The sequence below is a fragment of the Cryptomeria japonica genome, chromosome 5, assembly GCF_030272615.1.
Source record: "Cryptomeria japonica chromosome 5, Sugi_1.0, whole genome shotgun sequence".
In the NCBI taxonomy this organism is placed as follows: domain Eukaryota; kingdom Viridiplantae; phylum Streptophyta; class Pinopsida; order Cupressales; family Cupressaceae; genus Cryptomeria; species Cryptomeria japonica.
This window is the reverse complement of record NC_081409.1, coordinates 684716860-684741639: the sequence shown is the minus strand read 5'-3', so window position 1 is coordinate 684741639 and position 24780 is coordinate 684716860. Positions and strand designations below refer to the sequence as shown.

The window sequence follows — 24780 nt, the reverse complement described above, 5'->3', positions numbered from 1 at the left end:
CTAAGTGGATATATGATAGATCCAAAGTTGGATGCCTTTGTTTCTACTTTTTATTATAAAGGAAATAAGGAGAAAATTTATAAAAGAGTGTTGAAACGATGCATTACATTTTTTTTTTTTTTTTTTATTTTTTGTGTGTGTGTGTGTGTGTGTGTGTGAGAGAGAGAGAGAGAGAGAGAGAGAGAGAGAGAGAGAGAGAGAGAGAGAGAGAGAGAGAGAGAGAGAGAGAGAGAGAGAGAGAGAGAGAGAGAGAGAGAGAGAGAGAGAGAGAGAGAGAGAGAGAGAGAGAGAGAGATTTTGATGTTGTTCTAAGATCACAAGAAATAGTAAAGTGAAGTGTTGAAATTGTGAAAAATGGATACATGCGAAGGAGTGTAGGAATAAGAAAACTTATGATTCCTTCACTAAAAAATCCTCTAATGGTGATAAATTTGAATTATTTATTTATGTTAATACTATTTTTAATGAGCCATAGTTGAATGAATACTGATTTTCATATCATATGACTCCTTAGAATAAATTATTACTTTCAACCATGCTTATTATAGGGGATAATTGTATTCAAGCAATAATAACTTGCATAATAGTGTCAAATGTAGGAAGATATGGTTGTATTTAAGTGATTGATAAGTCAAAATTCTTATTGATGTTTTGTATATTTCAAGATTTGTACTAAATTTAATTTCTATAACTAGTTCAAATGATTTTGAATTGCTTGTGGCATGACAAGTTTGTTTGAAATTTGGTGAAAGGAAATTTGGTGGTTTATATAGGATCTCAAGTTGGAACTTTTATTTTGTGTTAAAGCCTACACTTTTTTTAATTTTATAAAAGTAATTAGCAATTCAAAAATTGCATGATTAGGCACTTTAGTAAAAAAAAATCTTTGGACCATAATTAATAAAAAACATGGTTGATGTTTTTTCTAATTTCCCTAATAGTCAATTTTATTTTTTTGAACACTATGTGTTAGGCAAGTAGAATATATCTTCATTTCATATTGGAAGATATAGAACAAAGAGGTTTTTAGAGATCTTCATTCCAATGTATATGGTATAATGGATGTGGGTTATATGGGAAAACATTTCTATAATATTATATTCATTCATGATACCTCTATATATGTATGAGTTTATTTTATGGATTTTAAACTAGATTTTTTCTTTAACTTTAATGAATTTAAAACTCTAGTTAAAAAATAATAAAATAATAAAATAAAGGTATTGAGATTTGGAAATGGTAGCAAATATTGTTCTAATTAATTTGATAAGTTTTGTAAATATGTAGGTATTTGTTTGGTAAAATACAACTCCCTACATACCACGGAAAAAGGGCTATAAAGAGAAAGGACCAAACATTAATGGAAAGAGATAGAATTATATTAATTGGTATATAGTTGGGTTGATATTTTGACCTGAGAGGTTGTGATTATTACTTATTATAGAGTAAATTAATCTCCTTGTACAACTCTTGTTGATAAAATTCCTTATGAAGAGTGGATAGGTAAAAAACCTTATGTTGAATCATGTTTAAGGGTATTTGGTTGTGCAACTTATGTTCATGTTCCTAAGGAAGAATAAAATAAATTGGATACAACAACATATGTATACTATATAATATTTTCAATTAATACATATACAATGGTAAGAATGTGAGTGGTTATAAGATTTTTAATCCACATTATATAGAATATAATTTATTCTAGAGATGTTATTTTTAGAAAGATTGGAACATTTTTTAGATCTTGTATAATTAAAAAGTTAAAAAATAGGAAGATGCATGTGTTGAATACAATTATGGGTTACATAATGGAGAAGAAGAAGAGATTTCAAATAAGAGTTTTGAGCAAGATGGATTAGTTGAGCATGTATAAGAAGAAGTAGAGCACCTTAATCCTAACTTGAGAAAATATCAAAGTGGTATGTTTTCACATTCCAACTCATTAGAACAAAAAATATAAAGTAATCATGGGACCAATGTTTTTTTGATTTGTTGAATGAAATAATTAGTCAGTTTTTTAAAACAAGTAATAGAATAAGGAGATAAATAACAATACCATTGCAAGGCTTTTCACTAAAGGTTTTAGTAAATAATTTTTCCACAAGTCTTTGATTGTGAGAGAAATCACTACAAAAAGTTTGATATGTCTTCACATGAGTCAAGGGATCACCTTTTTCATTGTATAACTCCAATTGGGAAATTTGTACAAGTGTGACAAAAAATATCACAAAATAAACAGAGGAAAGAGTTGGTGTCTAATATGATCATAAGAAAACTTAAAAGAGATACAATGCTAGTCCATACATCATAAGAAAAAATTTCATAAATGATTAAAAATAAGTCATCAAACTTGTAACACTTTCATGTCATAACTGGGTGACTAACACTAGTCACATAGGTGGAATAAAAAGATACATGTCATTGAAGAATGAAACATCCTAGGCTCATTGGAAAACATATCCAAACACACCACTCAGATTAGTCATCCACGACTTCAATAATATGCAATAATTCAAGCATCACTACATGCAACTGCACATTCATTGAACATGTAGGCATTTATAATTGATGCAATGTAGCCAGTTGTTATGCAATAAGACATATGCAAAAGGAAGCTCTACCACATTCACATGACATACATTTAATTCAAGGGTTAAACTCACATAGAGCATTATTTTTACTAGTAGGAAGTTATGACTACAAGGATATGACACATACTTTGACAACATGTCCATATAACAAGTTCAAGAAAGGGTACACAATGATTCCTAATACAAGATGACTTCATTCGTTGACTTATACAAGAGATGATTAATCCATTCAGCTATGTAGAACTACCCACACAAAGGAATTAAAGAAAATTATATTACAAACCACCATCACATGCCTATTACAATGATATCCATATACTTAACAAAGGTAAAAAAATGGAGGCACTAAAAAACATGATATTGCCATGAGTCAGAATTACATAATGAACTCAATTAGGATTCGTAGTTTCAAGCACATTACAATGATGTCCATATACTTAACAAAGATAATAAAATGGAGGCACTATACCAACATGATACTACCATGAGGCAAAAATTTTGTAGGATAGTCACTTTTACTTTGTGCAACAAATGGTTTAAAAAGAACAATTACTTTGCCATTCTTGGGTTTTAAAAAGAACAATCACATTGTCATTTTTGATACAAATTGGTTTTAAAAAGAACTCACATTTTGTGATGAGGCATTAAAAAGAACAAGTGTCTATTGTGATTGGCACATTTGTGCAATCTGTACAAAATCCCATAATTTTTTGGAGGTATCATCTCTCCTTTAGTGGGTGTAAGATAAACCACAGTATTTTAATAGCAATCTTGCCTCCTGGTATCTTGCATCTGTGAGAGGGAATGACTCAAGCGGTACTTTAATTTGGTCCGCTATATAAAAAAAAGGGTGAGACAAAATTCTTAGCTTGCTGGTATTAGCTTTTGTTGTTCTTGTCAATGTAAAATGAGTTTCATACTCAAAGTATAGTTGCCTTGGTGCATGTAGGTGCTAGCTGGCCTCCTTCTAACTAAACACCTTTGTTCTAGAAGGCCAAAACCCCATATTTAATAATTTAGAAAATGTGGATCATATCTCAAAGCTAACCCTTCATTGTGAGACACAAAATTCCTTGGTCAAAAGGTTTTTGAATCTTTGAGGTAAGAGATTTGGTGTGCCTGTATCATGGTGGGGGAGCCAGTGTCACCATATCTCTATATGTTTGCTTTATTTGAGGTATTGTTATTTATAGTAAAGGGCCTTAGCAGATATCAACAACTTTATAGCCTAAGTTGTATGTTTTCAAGTGATTTCAAATGCTAAAAATAGTTATGTAATAATTGGGCTAATTTAGGCCCTCTAGATCTCATTCTTTCTCAAGCGTTATGCTTGGCCAATGTGTTATTGTTTGATATCTCTTGCTAAGAGAAAAATTTACAAGATTGACAAAAACACATTAGTGATCAGATCTAATTTTAAATGCATCATATCCTTAAGTCACTCAAACATATCAAGAAGTCCATCTACCATCCGTTCAAAAAGAAGAAGCCTAGTCCTAAAGTCATCCAAAAGTGAAGAAGTTTCTTATAAAAAAGCTATGACTCAATATTGAAATATTATGTATTCCATGTGGGTAGACATGGAGGGAGTGAGAGACCTATGGAAGGAGGAGACAAAGAGGTTAGGAAAGAGAGAGAAGAGAAGGAGGGAGTTCATAAAGGGATAGTGTTAAGGGGGAAGGAGAGAGAGGTAGAGAGGGAGGGAGAGAATTATAAAATGGACATATAGATAGGTGAGATACCTAGAGGGGTAAAGAGAGGTGAGAAACCTAGAGAGCAAGAGAGGAGTGAGATAGGCAATGAGACCTATATGTAGAGGTAGACAAGTGGAGAGGAAGGAAGGGAAAAACCTAGAGAGGGGAGAGAGAGGGTGGATTGGAGAGGTGATGACCTAGACAATGGAGAGAGATAATTAAGAGGGATAGATAATAAGAGAGAGAGAGTGGGGGAGGGAGATAGAGAGGGAGAGGAGAAGAAAGGAGGGAGAGACCTAGAGAGGGGAGGAAGCGAGAAGAGAAGATATAGAAGAACAAAGAGAAGAGTATGAGGGGATGGATGGAGAAGTAGACATGGAGGGAGTGAGAGACCTATGGAATGAGGAGATAGATAGGTTTGGGGAGAGAGAGAAGAGAAGGAGAGAGTTCATAAATGTATAGGGGTAAGGGGGGAGGGAGATAAAGGTGGAGAGGGAGGGAGAGAACTAGAGAGTGAACAAATAGATAGGTGAGAAACCTAGAGCAGGAGAGAGGTGGATAATGATATAGGGAGGGAGAGAGGGATAGATCTAGATATGAGGAGAGAGAGGATGGAACAAATAGGTAGTGATTAAGAGAATGGAGAGGGAGGGATAGAAACAATAAGAGAGTGAGAGAGAAGAAGAGAGAGGGAGGGAGACAAGGATAAAAATGGGGGTAAAGAAGAAATGAAAGGTAGAGAGAGTGGGATATACCTAGAGGTGGAGAGATAGGTGAGAGAAACAAGAGAGGGAGAGAAATAGGTCTACAGTTTGGGGAAAATAAAGAGAGTGAGATATATAGATAAATAATGCTAATAGGAGCATGCTAATTACTGAAATTTGACTAAGTCTGAAAATAATTTGACTAATTCTAAAAATGTATAAGAAAGAAAAAAGACATTAAAATGCGACTTATTCTTAAATTTTATATTTCATGTATATATTATTCTTCGAGGATTGGGTTTGGAACATTTTCCCTTTCAAAACCTCTCCTACAATTTGTAAATGCATAACATTTGGTGTGTGCAAAATAGGGCGAGCACCAAATAGTTTGCATTAGAATGCTACATTATATTTTTTGTATAAAAACATGACCACTTTTCATGACCCTCCTTTTTCAAACCCTTAATCTGAACCATTTTCAAAACAAATCAGTAGTTTAGAAAGTATACTTGGAGTAATTTGACTCTTGTTCTTGTTGCTTCTTCAAATTTGGAGTGTAACTATGTTCAATTTTTCGTCAGTGACATCTTAAGACCCCCTTTTGGTACCACATCTTGGTGCACATACCCAAATATAATTACTTCCTAATTCATTAGATAGGTCATATCTATATTTATTATCTAGAATTCAATCACAATAGGGTTTTAATGAAGGAACATGATAGGATCATCTTGAAGAAAACTCACACTAAGCGCAAGAGAAAACACTCACCCTCTTGGCTTTAAGTGGTAGGCACATTGGACATCCAACATGGAGTGGTCTACCTAGTGGAATGCTTATATCTGCAACCCCTATCCATGTTTCCTTCATCATCTTTCAACAATCAACCAATCCATACTATGGAATCCCTAAAAAAATCATATAAGGCACCTTGAGAATATCCCTTCCCATCAAGCCCAAGAGCATGAAATGAATACCCAGTCATTCGGCCTCCTGGCCCTACTCGAGGTTAGCGTGCTTGATGAAACTTAGTGTTGTTGCCTCCTTAACATGATATTTTATTCTCCATTCATAATGGAATTGTTGGTTATATAAGTATTAAAGGAACCCATAATATAATTTATTATACATGTTACATATATATATTAGAAGCAATATATTAATTACTTATAATTCCTACATATTATTAAGTGGAAGACATGATAACAAATGAACGAGATAATTGTTCTATGCATTATGCATCATACCAAACACATATCAAAGTCTATTGATTATCCCTTGAAGAGTAATTATGAAATCAGTTATGAAGTTCGATGCTTTCTTGAATGGATTGGTTAGTCTTCTTAATGGTTCGATGATGAATGTCATATCTCTTCTTTAATCTAGCAATCCACTTTTTGTCTTTCTTGTTGTTTGATCCGCTTGGTCCATTGTTGATTTAAAATATCTTTTCTCTCTTCTTCGATGCTAATTTCAGGTTGATGTAAATAACTCATTTTTTAGCTATAATCATTTTCTACTACTAATAAGTTCTTAACTTAATTCTTTTTTTGCACTTCCATGTTGCCCCTCTTTTCTCTCCACTTTATGTCTTTAAATACCTTATTCATACCTCTTTACGAGACAATTATTCACAAAGGTAGGCCGCAAAACAATATTAATTTATTTTAAAATACCCCATAAATCAACCCTACATATATTTAATTCTATTTATATTTTCTTAAGAGAGGTTCCTTAAGGAGTCAACCAATGATAGAAGCAAAAATATTTGGAAAAAATTGCGAGCAATCATGATTAATTGGCAATCGAGAAGCTTGCTGATAATTTCCCAGAAAAATCGCATCAAATTGGTCAAATGTTTTTCAACGATCTTTTGCTAATAAATTGCAAAACAAATGTAGGATTAATCAAGAAAAAATCATGGATTGTCACAAAAACCTAAATGGTGTAAAAATGTGTAAAAATGTCGCATGAAAAGGTGTAAAATTTGTCTGTTGTGATTTTTATAAATGTTGCACCTAAGGTAGCAAGTTAACGACATCACTGGTTTGTTTGCTTGATAACATCAGTGTTTTTGCTCGATGACAGAAAGATCAGATAATCAGTCAACTTCGAGTTTGAAGAGCTAGCTCGAGGTCGAAGTTCAAACCCTTCAATGCAGTGCCAAGTTTTTATTTTATTTTTTTTCAATTTTTTTAAAATTAAAAGTTTGTATGTTTACAATTTTTATTTTTTTTTGATAAAAGTGAATAGAACCACTGAACTATATTAAATTTTAAAAGTTTTTTTGTATGTTTACAATTTTGTTTCGTTTGTTTATTATTATTTTTTCCAAAAATTAATTTATATATTTTTTACATAAATTTTTACAAAACAATTACATACAAAAATTTCATAAATTTTACAAATATTTATATAAAATTTTAACAAATTTTATAAAAATTGTTCATATTCATGTCTAGCGATATGACAAAGGTGCGGAAACTTGACGTATCCACAAAATTATTCTTCTACTCCATGTTACTGTTACAGAAACTTATTTAAAAGAAAGCAGGAAAGCACACTGTAAAAGGGAAACACATTCAAATCATTTTTACACTATCAAAATTTGAAATTGATATGATGAAATGAATGTATCTGTCTTTCATGCTGGAAATTAAGAAAAAAATTAACATCTTTTGTGCTCTCTGACAATGAAAGGACAGTCCACACCAGAATTCATTCCTCGTTCCATATTATTTTCTGCCATTCGCTGTTCTACCTGCATATTCATATAATGCTTTTTTTCCTTCAATCTTATGAGACATGTAGTGTCTAATAAAATCTTCATGTATAAATTTCTTGAACAAGCAGGGATGATTTTCGTCAATCAGTTCCAGTGCAGGACTGATCTCTGCATCAAATCCTGGACTGTAAAAAATGGCAATAGATAGTCTGGCATTCTCTTTGCTTGTTACTGCTCTATGCTCGATGCTTCTGTATCTTCCATTTGACATCACCTGCATTAACATTGCAGGGAGTTACAGGTCAAAAAGTTCCAATTATTCTGATGACTTTCATTTCCTTAGTTAGATTTCTGACTTAGCTTTATTATACTTTCTCCTTGAACTAGATTTGAGTTGCCCATAGTACTGGTAAAGTATATATGTACAAGTGAACTTTCAATGCAACATATGATTCATTTTGCACTTAGATATAGCCCAATGGGTTATGTCTGATTATGTAATACAACATAATGGGTTTATTGTAAAGTTTATGTTAAAAAGAGGAATGCAGCCTTTCAAATCTCATATAGTGTTACATCCATTTAATTTAAATCCATTCAAACCTTTTATTGAAATACGGTTTTTCTCAACCAACCTAAATTTCTATTGTATTGATCAACAGTGTTTATTTTGGCATCAATTGCTGGGTTTGTATAAATGGAGGGAGAAGAAGAATCATATCACGCAACTCTCCTCACAATTCAAGCCGATAGATACCAAATATATCTAATACTGGAGCTAAACCCAATTAAGTTTACAAACTATATGCATTAGTTTGAAATTAAATTTGGAACAGAGATTTACCTCTAAGAAGAAGCCAATGTTAACTACTAGAGCATAAGGAATTGGTTGAATAGCCACCCATTTATCATCCTTTCGGATGTGCAATCCTTCAACTTCGTCATCCTGCAACAATAGTGTGATGCCAGATCCATCTGCATGTGGGCTGAGGCCTAGAACATGATCTGGTTTTGGACATGGTGGATAGTAATTCATCCGCATCTTTCGATAGGTGTTTCCAAATGAATGCTCAAAGTAATCAGTTTTTATATGTAAAGTTTCTGCAATTAAACTCAGCAGCTGCACAGCAAGACTTTTAATCTCTTTGTTGTATTCATCCACAATATGCCTACAAGTTCCACAAGAGAGAAATTTCATTACATACTATTAGTGTAAATGCTAGGTTTTAATATTTGATTTTGATGCCTGTGAATTAAAACAGTATTTTTCCCGGGACTTATTTGTAATGTATCTGTTTCCAAAATTCTGGAATAGTGTTCAACTCTATGGAGGGCCATCTGTTGTGGTTGTTAATCGTACTCGAGTATAAACAAGAAACAACATCATATCTTTCAAGAAAATAAATTACAGTCATATTGTTATGAATCAAACTATTAGCAATATAAAGGTGACAACTACAGAAATTGCTACAAGTAGAGGCAACCACATGAAATTGCAATGCAATAATGGAAAAACAAAGCGATGCATTCAACATCTTGCTGATAGGGCTAATATGTGGTAGAATGCACATACAAGTATTGTCAGTGGCTTTTCTTGAGAATCTGAACTTTGTGTCTTGTTGATTACATTTTTAAGAGATTTTTTATCAAGCTTTGGTTGTTCAGGGGATTAGTCAATTTCGAGTGTTTAACATTTTTAAGTCTAGAAGTGTATTCTTAGTATGATCACACATCATAACTAGAAAATGTCGATCAACTTTATATGTTTAACACTTTTAAATCTGAAAGTGTAAGCTTAATATGTATGATTTAAACCATTCTGAAGATTAATACCTGAATGACCTTAAATGATGTAAGAAAAAAGAACAACCTACTATGCTTCAAACACCCAATCACAAAAACACAAAACTCACTCTCTACATTCTAAACAAGACCTAGATTGCAACATACAAGCTCTCAAAACAAAACAATTCTAAATTTCATTACAAACACATAGAATCATAGTTATCTTCTACAAGCTGCTGTTCACTTGCTTGCATGCTCAATTTTCTGTTTGACCTCTTTCACAAGTCTATCTTTTGTTGCCAGAAGTGACCACGCTGATAGGGACTATCACTATGCATCGGCCCAAATAAGTAAAAATACTGCACACTTATTTAATAAGGGAAGAAAGTGGAGGAAGGCGTGGGAGCATGGGGAAGAAATACAGAGGCCAAAAGAAGAACATTCATTGCAGACACTCAGCAAAATTTCAATTAAAAGCATGGTGCAAAGACAAAGTTGGGGGAGGAAGGGAGGGGGGGCTACGATACAGAGGAGGCAGCCAAACTAGCACAGAGGAATGCGTAAGAGAAAAAGTTGTGTGTTGAAAATCCATTCTGCGATAGAGAAGAGGCAGCCAAACTGGCACAGAGGAATGCGTAAGAGAAAAAGTTTGAGTTGAAAAGCCATTAAAAGCCATTTGCAGTTTGTAATGTGTGTTTATTTTGGCATTTGATTGGAATTTAATTATGAAATCAAGCTATGTGTGTGAACAGAGAGTCTTTGTTTAGACTAAATGTTTTGAGTTTGAAATTGTTGTTTATAGCATTTGACTGCAATTGTTCCTATCTCTTCTGGTCATAGTTTTTTATATACATGATCATCAGAGAGTTATCATGAAATACATCTCTAATTTATATCATAGATACACGGTGAGAAGGAAGATATGACAGGAAACCTAATTTATGTGGTGGATTTAACATAAACATCTAAAAAACTAAAATTAATATAATATCTCTAGATAAAATCATTTATAAAATATGTATACCAGTTAAGTACTATTTTCAATTTCCCATGTAACTCATCTATTGCCAATACACATTGTGAATGAATTTTGAAGCAAGAAAGGGCATGACATACCTGAAATCAGCCGGCACAGCTGGCCACAAACTCAAATTCCTGCTCCGTGGAGGACTTATTATTAAACCCAACAAATCGCCCCAATCCAGCTTTTGATCCTCTGACACAACAAAGATCTGCCCATAGCCCTGAAAATCTCTAAGTGCACATTTCTGTTTCTCCTCTAATGGAAGATGGAAAAACTCCTTCTCAACTCTCTTTATATCATCCATCAGAGAGTGAGGGATGCCATGATTTAGAACCTGTAAAATAAACAAGATACCCATTAGTAGTAACACAACATAGAAGCCTATTGGATTCATGGGCATTGAGGAAATTGTATCAAAACAAATACCCATTGTTAGTAATTAGCCTATTTGATTACTATACATTAAGGAAATTGAATTAAAAAGACACCCATTAGTAATAATATAAGATAAATGCATACTTGATTAGTGGGTATGTTCAGTAAATTATCCTCATATACCTGAAAGAAACCCCATTCTTCACAAGCCTTGGCAATTTTACAGATCTCTTCTTTCCTGTGAAATCCTCCTTGGGAGAGATTGGTCATGTCAATCACTGGGATGCTCAACTGACCAGGAAGTTTTGTTAGTGTTCCGGGTCTCTCTTCCTCTGATCTCATGTACCTTTTTGGTACAGTTTGGGGTTGTTCTCTTGCAATCTCTTGCACATTGAAAGTTTTAAGTTGAGGATTGCCCCAGTTGGGCATGCTCGAAACTTTGAGAGCTGAATCCATTTCTTAGGCTCTGGCCTAACAGTGGATCAAATTTAAACAGAATGATCGCATTTGCTCATAAAGAAAGTATTGGAATATGAGTAGATATATTTTGCTTCTTTCTCCATTTCAATCGAGCCCCAGACAAGTATGATGAAGAATACGTGTTCAATGGAAGTGGCGAACGAGTTATGTGGTATAAATCTCCCCGTCTGTTTGTGAAGACGATCATCCTTACTCTTGTCGTCAGACTACTTTTATATTGAAAATATGGTAGGCTAGTGGAGTTTCATTGGTTTAAAAAAGAAAGGAAGAAAGATTCTTTCATAGTTCATAATGTCTTCTGAATATGGATTCAATAATTGAGGTTTGAAATATTATAATTTATGGATAAAATATAATTTTTTAATTGTCCTAATAAAAGTATCAGTAGATATATAGTAAAGTATTAATAAATATACTGTAAAGTGTCATTCATATTTAATTGAGTGGTATACACTAATGGGACATGTATTTTTAATAGTTATATATATATATATATATATATATATATATATATATATATATATATATATATATATATATATAATTGTTAAAGGTTTATAGTCTAATTAGTGAGGATGATGTTACATTCTTTTGTTTATGTCATCCATCAAGGTTCAAACCCTCAAAAACACAAGTGAGCCAAGTTCGACTCCTAGATGATTTTGACAAATGAGATCCCATTGCTTGTGGTTATTTAGTCAAAGGAGGACTTTTGTTTTAGATGTATGCTTACTCATTGTGTTGTAGGTTCACAATTTTTTTATTTTATTTTTTATATAAATAAGTACTACCGGTATGTGGGTAGCTCCCTATATCGCTATAGAAATCTTACTGAATAGAAATTAGGGATCATGATGTAAACTTCCCCCATGAAGTATCTCGATAAATTCCCTTATCAATTACCCAACTTTTCTCTAGTAAGTAATTGGTAGCTCACAAATTTTATGCAACATGTACAAGTTCTTATCCTAAACCAAATAGAATTTTGTTCTTCAATGAAAACATATTCTCTACCTATCATAATTATATATCATTAGTTTTAGCAAGTAAAATTTCTTCTCTTCTAGATAATGTTCAATTAACTCATTTTAAAAAAAATTAATAATGTGATATTGAATCTTGAAGTACTTTTATACAAGACTCACCATTTGGTGCACAAAATCAAATTTTATACATATATAAATATGAAATTTAAATATTAACTCTCAAATTGCAAAATGAACTCTCTTCCAATCCACATCAACCCCTTTGAACCAAGAGACATGAAGTAGATATGCTACTCAAAATAGATGAAGCACTTTTAGCACTAAAAAATAGTAAAATCTCTAATATATAAGTCTTTTTAATGAATATATTGTTGTAGTGTCATAATTTGTACTCCTTTAATTAACGAGTTCAATTTCACACTCTCCTAACACTTATTTTAATTTTTTCATTCTTCTATGTATTATAGGACCTTTTATTGCATTAAATTAATACTTAATTCAATTTAATTTATTCTATTTCACTAATACATCAACACTTTCCTATTTGGGCCCTTATTTGAGTGTGCCCCTTATCTTATATCATTTTAAACTTATATGGGTCCTATGTCATTTTAAAGTTCAATAAACTTTTTTCCCCACTTAAATATTGTCATTTTTCATATAAATTACAATTTTGGTAGCAAGGCCCTATTATGTATCCTAAAAATTTGGGCCTATTTATTGGGATATTATAAAACTAGTATACCTATATTTTAAAAAATCTATGTAAAATTCGCCGAGAGATATCAAATTTTAAAATATTTAACATTCATAAAAATGAATAAATTATTTTATCTTCTATGTGACAAACAATAGCTATTCAAGAAAATACTTGCATCAATTCAAAGATTCACTATAAATATGTTATTAGAGGCGTTATGCAAGAAGATCAATTGCAACAATTAATAGAATCACTATAAATATATTATTATAGGTATGTTGCAAGAAGATAAGAACAATTCAACACATGCATTATAAATCATCAAATTGATAGAAGAAAACATATTTACATATAACAATTTTGATGGAAACCTTGCATAATATCTCACACTAATCCTACCAAAAAAGTATTAATCAACTCAAAACTAAAAATAAGATAGATTATTGTTATAAATTAGAATTTGCAATATATTTGAAAAATTATTCGACAAAATAAAATATGGTATATTTAAAAAAATATTTATATTAATATAAATATCATAATTGACATGTAAAAAATACTTATCAATTTTTAAATTATTTTATTTATTTATTCTATTGCATAAAATTAGATGCTTTTAATATGTACAATGAAATTATGTGTTTTAAATTTAAATTTTATATTAGAGTTTATGTTAGCCCCTCCTTACTAAATGTTATGTGTTGATTTGAATTGGGAAACAATTTAAATTATAATTAGCATTATTTTTCATTTCCACATTTACATAATAATTTAAAATTAAAAATAATTATTTGTATATTGATAGAGATTTGTTAATTTAATGTTGTGTAGACATTAAAACTTTTGTTCACCAATCAAACACTTTCACATTTGGAGGAGAATTTGTCTTCTAGGTCAGTATGCCATTTTTTACAATAATCTATTTTATTTTATTTTGTCGAATAATTTTTAAAATATATTGTAAATTCTAATTTATAACAATAATCTATCTTATTTTTACTTTTGAATTGATTAATACTTTTTTGGTAGGATTAGTGTGAGATATTATGCGAGGTTTCCACCAAAATTGTTATATGTAAATACGTTTTCTTCTATCAATTTGATGATTTATAATGCATGTGTTGAATTGTTCTTATCTTCTTGCAACATACCTATAATAATATATTTATAGTGATTCTATTAATTGTTGCAATTGATCTTCTTGCATAACGCCTCTAATAACATATTTATAGTGAATCTTTTGATTGATGCAAGTATTTTCTTGAATAGCTCTCGTTTGTCACATAGAAGGTAAAATGATTTATTCATTTTTATGAATGTTAAATATTTTAAAATTTGATATCTCTTGGCTAATTTTACATAGATTTTTTAAAATATAGGTATAGTAGTTTTAAATATATCATATATGTATAATCAATATTACACAAAAGATAAAAAAACAATATGTACAACTTTAATGAGTTATTAACACCACCAACAAAGAAAATGTAAGCTTTAAAAGATGGTAGTAATAATCTTGGTGGCCAACTCCAACGAAATCCAATAAATTGTCTGTCCATATTTTCAACTACTTGTGTTACTTTCATGTTATAAATTAAAATAATAATAAAAATCCAAAGAGCATCGATTAAATTGATAATCCAAATGAACGGTACCACATTTATTCCCAGATGTTTGGAACAGACTTGGGCCCTGGATCGAATGTCTAGATACCATCTACATCAAAATTGAATCCATTTTAATGAATAAATATTAAGACTTATTTTCCAGGAAAGATTAAAATATCGAGTGTGTGTGGTGTGGTGTGGAAAAGTATTTAGCTCCCTTTCATTTTCACTTCAAAAGATAAACATTTACCCTCCAAATCCTTTTCCACGCAACACAAGAAATGAATTTTCCCTGCGCTTGGAACAAACACTATAATTTTGATTGTCAACTTACCTTTTTTGAATGGTGCTTAGCTTGGAACAAATACTCTTATCCTAAAACATTTAATTTTGAAAAGCCTAAATACAGTTTTACATCAGTTAAATTCAAAGCATTGCCTTAAGTGGTGCAAATATCGTGTCAAAATTATTATCAGATTCAAGCGCTACAACGAAATCTGGTAAGAGTTTTTATAAGCTTATTTTATGATTTGGTTTTTTAATTGTGAAAATATTTTGATTATGCCATGCACAAAGTTGAAAACTTGATGATAATTTTAGCAATGATGGCTATTAGAGTTAATATGGACCCATTGAAGGAGAGAGTACTCTTAAACTCATCAGAGCATTCTGTAATATCTGCTCAGGTTCTGGATAGTGTCCAAAGAATCTCTTTTTCAGATTCAGAACAGACTGCATGCAATGCATTCTTTCAAAGAGGAGGGAAAGATAGAATCCGTTATTGTAGACGGATTAATGCATGCAATGAAAATGTAGAAGACTTAAGTGGAGAGTGCAGAGAAGCTAAAGGAAAGCCTGCAGAAGGATAGACAGTGCGCATACAGTATTCGATCAAGTGCCTCAAAGAAAATCTCTCTCACACAAAATATTATGGTCGCAGGGATATACATAAAATAGATATGTTGAAATTGCTATGGAAACTTCAAAATCTATTGTAAAAGAAAAGACAGAGAAAATCAGTTTACATACTTGAAGATTTTGCACAACAGTGCCTTGCTCTCAAGGATGCCGAATAGAATATTTTTACAGAAATGTTGTAAGCTTTTAAAGATGCAATACCACAACTCTTTCCTTGGCGTCCGCTCTTCTGGCATATTAATGTGCACTCTTCTATAACGGTTCTGACATATTTTATTCCCCTCTTTCACCGGTGTCGTTGTACTCTACCAACTCACCTTATGCCTTACTCACTGTATGCATTACTCACCTTGCGTTTTTCATTTATTGTTTCTATACTACTATCACCTCTACTTTATTGGTAGACAGGCATAATCGATTTATTTTTGGTAGACAGGCATAGTCGATTTATTTTTCCTTCTGCACTGGTTATATTTAGCTTCAAGATGGTAAATGGAATTCTTCTACTACCATGTGGTTGCGGTTGTTCTGATATCTTATGTGTAACGTTTCTACCCATTCTTCCGCCAGCATCACTATACTGCCAAGTCAGCATGTCAATTTTTTTTTAAAAAGCATTTTTGTTTACGGACAACTTGAATCCCATTGTAAATTGCCTCTCGGCAAAATTATAAATATTAGTGATATATCATATTTGAAAGTGAAACCCTAATGCATTGTTGAAGGGTGGGTAAAAGAGATTCCCCAATAAAGCTCAAAAACCCTAATAGAAAAAGATAAAACAATTTAAAAGTAATGAAGCAAGAAAATATTACACATTTTCATATTTAAAAATGAGATTTCATAATTTATTGTAAATAAATAAGAAACATTTGAAGCAAAATAGGTTATGTAGGAATGATCAAGATCACCAAGATAAAATTATAGTGTTTTAAGGTTGAACCTAAGCTAATCAAATACAAAGCATACAAATAAGCACAAATAAGATCAGGTTAATGATAGTAGATTTCCACAATCCATGTAAATGTTGCTGGTATGTTTTTTTATTTGATTGTGTATGGATTTTTTTATCATCAACGTTATAGATCACACTCCATGATCCATCATCGAGATGAGATAATTTGAAGATGAGTGATCTTGGAGTGTGATCTAAAACATTGATGATAAAAAACCCATATACAATCGAATCCAAAAACATAAAAGCAAGATTAGATTAATTAATGATAATTGATAATTGATAACTTAGACAAATGTATTTTCCATTATAAGAAAGTGAAAAGGACAATAGTTAGCTCTATGACCAAAGAATATGTGCAAATCTAGAATGCCACATAATTGAAAATGAGCTTTTGGATTTGAAATTGGATGGTATTGGTATTCACCTTGGATTTTATATTAGATTTTGTACTATGTTAATTTTTCAACTTTCCCCTTCTTCTATTTTCTAATAATAATAATTAAAAGGTACAGTTTTTATTTTTTTTAATAATTTTCTGTTTTCCTGTAAAAATAAATTCTGCAAATTTGTTAGTTTTCCGATTTCCCCCATTTTATATTTTCTACTCAAATATATATAATTTCAAAGGTAACACGCTTGACACCCCCAAAATTTCGGAAAGCATTTTGGAGATAAAAATAAAATAAAATCCTCTTTTGGGAGCCACCGTAACGAACTTATTCCCTCTGTAACTTACTAGAACTATCGAGAATAGTTCAGAACAGTCTCAAATCTTCGCCCCCAAATCTCCTTCTCTCTCGAACCCTCTCATCTCATGTATAAATTGAAACCAATCTTTCTCATGGATCATCATCAAGATAATCAGAAGCATTCTACTCGTCTGCAAGCTCTGTAATTTTCGACTTCTTTAATTGCGAAAAGTATGGCTTTGACTCCATTTTTCGGAAGGGGTATCAGCGCTTGGGATCCATGGGAGAACAACCTCTTCGATCCGTGGCTTCCAATTCCTCGCGTGTGGGATGCCATGGATTTCAGTGTGCCCACAGCGGCCTCTTCATTTTCAAGGGATGCCATGGCCGTGGCCAACACAAGGGTCGACTGGAAGGAAACCCCTGAAGCTCATGTCTTCACCGCCGATTTGCCTGGTAAATTATTAATCCCTTTGCACCCTCTTTCCAGGGTTTATTATTTCAAGTACAGCGGTGTCTTAAAGATTTAAATTTTGTTTTGGTGATTGCAGGACTGAGGAAAGAGGATCTGAAAATCGATTTAGTGGAGAAGAATACTCTGCGATTAAGCGGTGAGAGGCACAAAGAACAGGAGTAAAAGACGGATCAGTGGCACCGTGTGGAGCGGTCGAGCGGGCGATTTATGAGGCAATTCCGTCTGCCTGAAAATGTGAATTTGGACGGCATTTCGGCAAAGCTGGAGAACGGGGTTTTGACTGTGAACGCTCCCAAAACACACCCTGATGCTGCTAATGGCGGCGACGTTAAAATTATTGACATCGGCAGCGCTTAGAATATGAGAATCGGACTGTGTGAGAGTTTTATGTTTCGGATTTGGGTATTATTATGAGAGTGTCGTGGCATTTCTGGAATATAAAGCATTATTTGTACCCTTTTCTTGGATATTAAATATATAACCGTTTTTGTTTCAGTGCCCAATTATGAGTAGTGTCTATTTCATAAAATGTTTTCATAGACTTATGGTGTGGAACATTCTTGTTAATGAAATTTTGATAAGGATTAGTTGAGATTGCAGGGTCATAATATATACAGTAATTTCTTCTCAAAGCCATACAAGTATTCCTGATTTTTTTGGTGATTATTTCTGTTATTGTATAGTTTTGGACATCCTTATCTTCTGCTCCAGTATTTCCGGAGACTGCTTTCATGCCAGCTCTGTTACCTTACTGAGTTTTTCCCTGAAAATCTGATGTAATTATTGCTTTAATTTCTGTATCCAATTTGAAAAAAAATTAATATCATAAAAAAAAGAAAAAGATAAAAGAGTTTCTTTTGTTCACATTACATTGTAGTAACGAAGCTTTAAATTTAAGAAAATTTAAAATTAATGGGTAATTATTTTTAAATTACTTATGAGGAGGTTGACTAAAAGTCTTCCAAGATATAATGGGTAATTATTATTATTATTATTTTAATGGTTAATTAAGAATGCAATGAGAAAGATAAATATGTAAAGAGGAAAAGATGTTAAAAGTGGAAAAGATGTTAAAAGTGGAACGGAGAACTAGAGAGATAATGAGAGAGGGGGAGATAGGAGAGAGAAAGGTAAAGATATAGAGGGGATATTTAAAGAGAAGAGAGAGGTAGGTAGGTATATACATAGAGGAGGAGGGAGAAAGATAGATAGGGGAGGGATGGAGTGAATAAGTGATAGATGTAGATAATGAGATATAGATAGAAAGGGAGATCAAAGATTCGAAGAAAGAAATAGAAGAGATAGAGGGAGAAGGGTGAGATGAATGTATAACTAGAGAAATTATTATTATTTTGTTTAAATATGAATCAATGGTTACATTGAGTTTTTTCTCATCTAACATTTGCATGTGCGATTAAACACTTAAACCCTTAACTCTAAAATACTAATTATGTCAATGACACATGTTTTATCTAAAATTCTTATAATTAAATGGTACTAATATATGTCTTCATTAAAATATCTATATTAGTATTATAATGATACACATTTTTCCTAAATTTTCTATAATTGTAAGATAATGATATATAGATTCTCTAAATTCAGTATAATTTCATTAGCAATCACACCATCCTTTTCTCTTAATTATCTTTACTTTCATTGACAATCACACACCATCATATTCTTTTAATTATCTATACTTTTACTAATGGTTACATAAACCATTGTCCTTAATTAACATAAAAGTTTGAATGATTTGAACGTAATTCATAAAATAAAATAAAAAATTCAAATGATATGCCATTGGACTTGGAAAGAAAGTTTCCTCTATAATATCGGTGGAGATCAAATTAAAAAAATTCTATTCCTAATTGACAAGGACATGAAAATATAGTCAAATTTTATGCCACCATGACACATGACCCAAACTGTTATTAGTAGTGTTATGTGTTAATAATTTGTATATATTTAGCCAACAGGCTCCCCACTGGATTTCAATCTTAAAATTTTACGCAAACAATTTTATGGGTTATAGCTATTTTGGTTCTAAAACGGTACTTTCGTGTTATGCAGACAGTAGAAGACATCGTAACTCGGAAAACTCTCTCCTGCTATCCACATAACATGAAAGAAGCCAGAATAGGGGAAGAGCACCACTAGTTGAGCATGTACCAATTGCTGTGAGGGTTGTTAATACCTTTTGTTCTGAAAATTGAACAAATAAAACCTATTGTTTGAAACATAAAATATCAATTTTTGTTAGGAAATGTACCAATAGTTGTTAGGAAATGTACTAATATTGTAAAAAGTAAACAATCAAGTCAGCTGCACAACAAGGGGAGAGGACCCAGTAGTTGTGCACCCTAATTTCGTGCTGTATTAAATCAACAACTTCTATCACAAGAATTGGAATGCGCTCAACTACTGGGTCCTTTCCCCTATTGGGGCCTCTTTTGCATGCTTATTGGTCTCACTTTTTTTTGGGGCTTTTTTGGATACCCTGGTAAAAAGCATGTTGATGTGGCACCATACTTGATGATGTGGTGCTGAAAGCTTAGTTATAAGAAGGGATTTGCCAAGTAAGCTACTGTAAAAAATTGAGAGTGATTTGAAATTTCCACATAAGATTTTGAGAAGCACAAAGTTAGGGTACTCAACTATTGATGTTCTTCCCTAACAGCATCCATTTTTATGAAGTCTCACATCAGTCAATTTGTTTGACCATCTACTCTGTCCATGCACCATGTGACCGCTCTTTAACTAAATGACTTCTATGCAGTTTGATGTCATCCCTTGTTCCAAAGCTTCCATTGTTGTCATTGCCTTTATCTTTGTCTCAGATCCATGTGACCTTTTTGTCTTTGGTGGGGATTTAAAGTTGATCAAAACTTGGACAGACTGCCTGTTTAAGTTTTGTACCTAATGACAACGCTCCAAAACAAAGTGGCCATTGTGAATATGCTTCAACCCTTGAGGATTGCAAGTTGTGTTTATAACTTTGAAGTTCTAAACTCATGTTGTCTTGTGCTATCATGTTTAATACTTCTTTTCCATGGCCTTTGTCTCTAAGTTTGATTTTCTAGCTAGCCTCTTAGTTAGCCTAGCATGTAAGTAATAAGTGTTATTGAATGTACTGAACTTCAATCCTATGGAGCAAGTGAATTCTAATTAACATAGAGTTGATAGTATCAAATCATATTTATAAATTGATTATTTATTGATTGGTTATTAGTATTACTATCATAAATTTGTCAAGACCTGTAATGGCATCTTAGTTTTATCCAGTATAGGGTCAGGGCAACATTATTTGAAACATCAAGTATTATGAAGGCTCAATCATGAGTAAACTTATTACGCATGGTGTACAACAAACATAAAATTCTGGCTTGTAAGAAGTTCTCAAGCCCCCAAAGTGGTGTACAATATGGATTTGTTGTCTTTATACCCATTTTTGGTATTTCTTGTACCAATTGTCTTTTCATTCAATTTTGGCACAGATTTTGGAAGATCTATCGATCACTTGTACTATTTTATAGAAGGTTGTTAACATATCTACATTTGTTCTTTCTTTTAAAAAATTGAACTAAATGCATAGCTTAATTATTTTTATTACATTTACATATGTGTTTGGTAAGCACTTGTCTCTGCTTGGTCCCTAATCCCATGACGCTTGGATCCTAAAATGATCCTAATATGTCTTTATCTGCTGGAATATGTTGCTTGTCCACTGTCATAGAGACTAGATGTTTCAAAATGTCGAAATATCAGTTCTATTAGAATAATCAGGAACGACTTTAATCACACACACTAAGCTTATACTTTTAAGTTTAAAACTGTTAAATATTAGAATTAACTGACAATTCCTAGATTTAATATGTTGCTTAATGTATGTTGTCACACTAAATTTAATGATCAATTTCTTCATATAATGCAAATTACAAGTGATCTTGCAAGCTCCCAAGATGATCAATTTCTTTGTATGGACCAATAAAAAGAAGGAAAAATGAATTTTTAAATTCATTTCAAATAAAAATTAAACATAGACTATAGAAATTTTGTCCAACAATTTTAATTCTTTGCAATAATTGGTTAAACTAATGGAAAATTAAAATTGAATGAATTCAAAAGTTTATTCACCTTGGTAGGAACTAGATATAAATCTTGAAATTTTATGTATTTTGTATGTATTCTGTCATTAGTAAAATTATTAATCACTCTTGAGAAATCTTGAATATTATTGTAATGACATTTAAAAGGGTTTATAGTTGAAAAATACTACAAGTATGACCTCATAAAATTGAATGAATGCAATAATATTTGCCTTGACAAGAACTAATAAGATAGGGATATTAATCTTGAAATTTTATGTATTTTGTATGTGTTCTTTCATTAGCAAAATTAATGATCACATTTTAGAAATCTTAATTATTATTGTAATAGCATTTAAAAGGGTATTTATAGTTGGCAAACACTACAAGTGTACTCATAAGAGTTATTAAATGAAAATTAGAAATGTACATCTACCTTTCTTATCGGTTAAAAGATGTATTTGTTACATCTATTTTGAGTGTATTAGAGTTTAGTTTTGGGGACATTAGATTTTTGTCAAGATCACGGTTTTCTTAGTTGTTGATTGGTTAAATTATTTGTTTCCTTATCTTTTTATAAACAGGATCCATAGAATGAAGGTGCTATGTATTTCTTTATTATTTTGAACTATTTTTATGTTATCAAAATATTTTTAAATTGAGAAGTTGGGTGAATTATATTATATAATAATATTTTTATCACTACAAGCTTAAAGATATTTTAGGTCGAGGAATATTTAATATGAATTTCAACATAATTTTTCATATTACATGAACAATTAATCACATACTACTTTAAGGAGTTAGTTGGAATTATCTACTTTTTATTTATATTTTAACATTTATCTTGTTCCTTAACTCTTGATATTAGAGCATCATTTTTTACTACAAAGAGGTGAGGGGTGACTTTCTTCGAAGTGCGATAATGAGAATATGTAATTTAGTAGTTCTCTACACTTATGTAGTTGAAGCTATACAATAATCTTTATATAGTGACTGAAAATTTCAATCGTGTAAACACAAATTATAAAAGTTAAATATAGAAGATTAATAAAAGAAAGGGATCAATGGAAAGTTGTAAAGCAAACTTAGAGAAATAGACTCTCATTATCTATAACTTGTATATCCACATTTTAGAAATGATATTCTTTATGGATCAAACACTTTGAAAATAAGTGAAAATTCATTATGAATATATGTCTATTGGTATTGAATATTTATTTAATCAAATGTAACTATTCATTATGGTTATCTATTTGGCAATGAGTATCTTTTGTGAGAAAAAATGTGTGTACCATGATTATAGGCTATGGCCTTTTAAGGAAGGTAGATATTTTTAAGATTTCTTTAAGGTATTTTGTATTTTTAGCGTTAAAATTTATATTTTATGAATTAGGGTTTTTATATTTGGATTTAGGTTCTTGGGATAAGTTTTACAATGTGTTTGATATCTTTTGGTTCTTTTAATATGACAAACTATGAAAATGAAAAGCCTAAACTATATGTATCCACTATGTCTTATCAATAAATTCAAATTTAATGATAAAACATAAATATAGTTTAAATAAGAATTGAACATTGTACCCAAGCTACTAATCTAAGAACCTAAAATTTGAGATCATAAACCCTGAACCTTGAAAGTTAAAAACCTAAAACCTAAATGTTCCATACTAGACCTTGACTCATAAAACCTTAAATTTTGAATAATAAAAGTTCACACATAAACCTAAACTTTAAACCCTAACTTTAAACATTAAACTCAAGTTATTGGCCCAAGTAAACTCTAAACAATAATTTTTTTTATTGAACATTATATACAACTAACTAAATATAAATGCTAAATAATAAGTAGTGAACATAGATCAATAATTAATATTTATTCTTAATGTATTGAAAGATAAACTAAGAAGGGGCTTACCTATAAACCTTAACATGTCTTTAAGTCTAAAATCTTAAATGCCAAGTTTTATTCTTGACCACTAAAAAATTAACATTAGAACTATTGCTATATGCAAGTTTAGTTGAATGTGAATGCAATGATGCGCATTAAATCATAAATCCAAAATTCTAGATGTTCTTATTAGATTTTTAATTGAATATTTAATTTTCTAATTTGAATATATTATTTTTTTCTTGAAAAATGAATAAAGTTACAATAAGAAGACAACCACTAGACTATCAATTGAGATAACATAGCCACAAAACAACAAAAAATATAAGATAGAGCTAAATATAGATATTACAAACATAACATAGTAGTTTAAATAGTAACAACATACAAACCATATAGAATACTAGAATCTACATTCTTCTCTAGTGATTGATATGTTGTGCAAATTTGGAAACATGTTTATAAAGGTAGAAGGATTTAGTGATATGAGTTTCAAGTGAATTGGTGCTTTGTAGTGCAATATCTTTTGTGTTGAAGTGTCACAAATGGGTAACTACACCAAGATAAGGGGGCACAAAGGAGTCTTAAGATGCCACTTTCTTCTTCTTCATTTTTTTTTTCATTTTTTTCTGAAATCAACAAAGTCTAAACTTCAACAAGAAAATGAAGTTACACTAAAACCATGAAGATGAAACAAGAACAAGAGTTATAGTGCTCTAATTTTACTTTCTAAACTACTAATTTGTTTTGAAAACGGTGGAGATTAAGGGTTTCAAAAAGGTGGAGCACACAAAGTGGTCCTTTTTTTTAGAAAAAACATTACAGAACACTTGGTGTGCTCCCCCTAAAATGTTAACATTTCTTTGCAATTTTAAAAATTGCTCCAGTAAGAAATTAGGAAACTCCATGTAGTTTATACCAAAAAATTTCAACTATTTTTTTAATGAACATATACATTTTAACTAATTTTCAAAGTGGACAAATCCTGAAATATAAAAATTTGAGTATGCTCCCCTCTAAGATTTGTGAAAACTAATTGAAAATCAATTATTTTTCAAAAAATACAATATGTTGGTTATTGACAAAAAAA

The 24780-nt window shown here is 31.3% G+C and overlaps 2 protein-coding genes across 2 annotated transcripts; one reads left to right on the top strand and one right to left on the bottom strand.

Moving 5' to 3' along the window:
• Nucleotides 1-7724: 7724 nt before the first annotated feature.
• On the bottom strand, nucleotides 7725-11354 carry LOC131040703 (protein SRG1). Its single transcript, XM_059220839.1, has 4 exons — nucleotides 11082-11354; nucleotides 10616-10857; nucleotides 8559-8883; nucleotides 7725-7988 (listed from the first exon to the last, which is right to left on the bottom strand). Exons 1-4 carry the CDS (start codon nucleotides 11352-11354, stop codon nucleotides 7725-7727), a joined length of 1104 nt encoding a protein of 367 aa, XP_059076822.1.
• A 5952-nt stretch (nucleotides 11355-17306) lies between these two features.
• On the top strand, nucleotides 17307-18214 carry LOC131040748 (18.1 kDa class I heat shock protein). The gene is given in 2 exon segments (XM_057973701.2): nucleotides 17307-17692; nucleotides 17788-18214. Coding segments are annotated over 2 exon segments (504 nt in total). The 5' UTR covers nucleotides 17307-17469; the 3' UTR covers nucleotides 18069-18214.
• Nucleotides 18215-24780: the final 6566 nt, after the last annotated feature.

What these genes read in the sequence shown, in the direction of transcription:
- LOC131040703 (XM_059220839.1), bottom strand. Translation starts at nt 11,354, where the DNA reads ATGGATTCAGCTCTCAAAGTTTCGAGCATGCCCAACTGGGGCAATCCT. An exon ending in AAGAATGGGGTTTCTTTCAG is followed by an intron (nt 10,858 to 11,081) that starts GTATATGAGGAT and finishes TTTATTTTACAG; the next exon opens with GTTCTAAATCATGGCATCCC. An exon ending in GCTGTGCCGGCTGATTTCAG is followed by an intron (nt 8,884 to 10,615) that starts GTATGTCATGCC and finishes TGGAACTTGTAG; the next exon opens with GCATATTGTGGATGAATACA.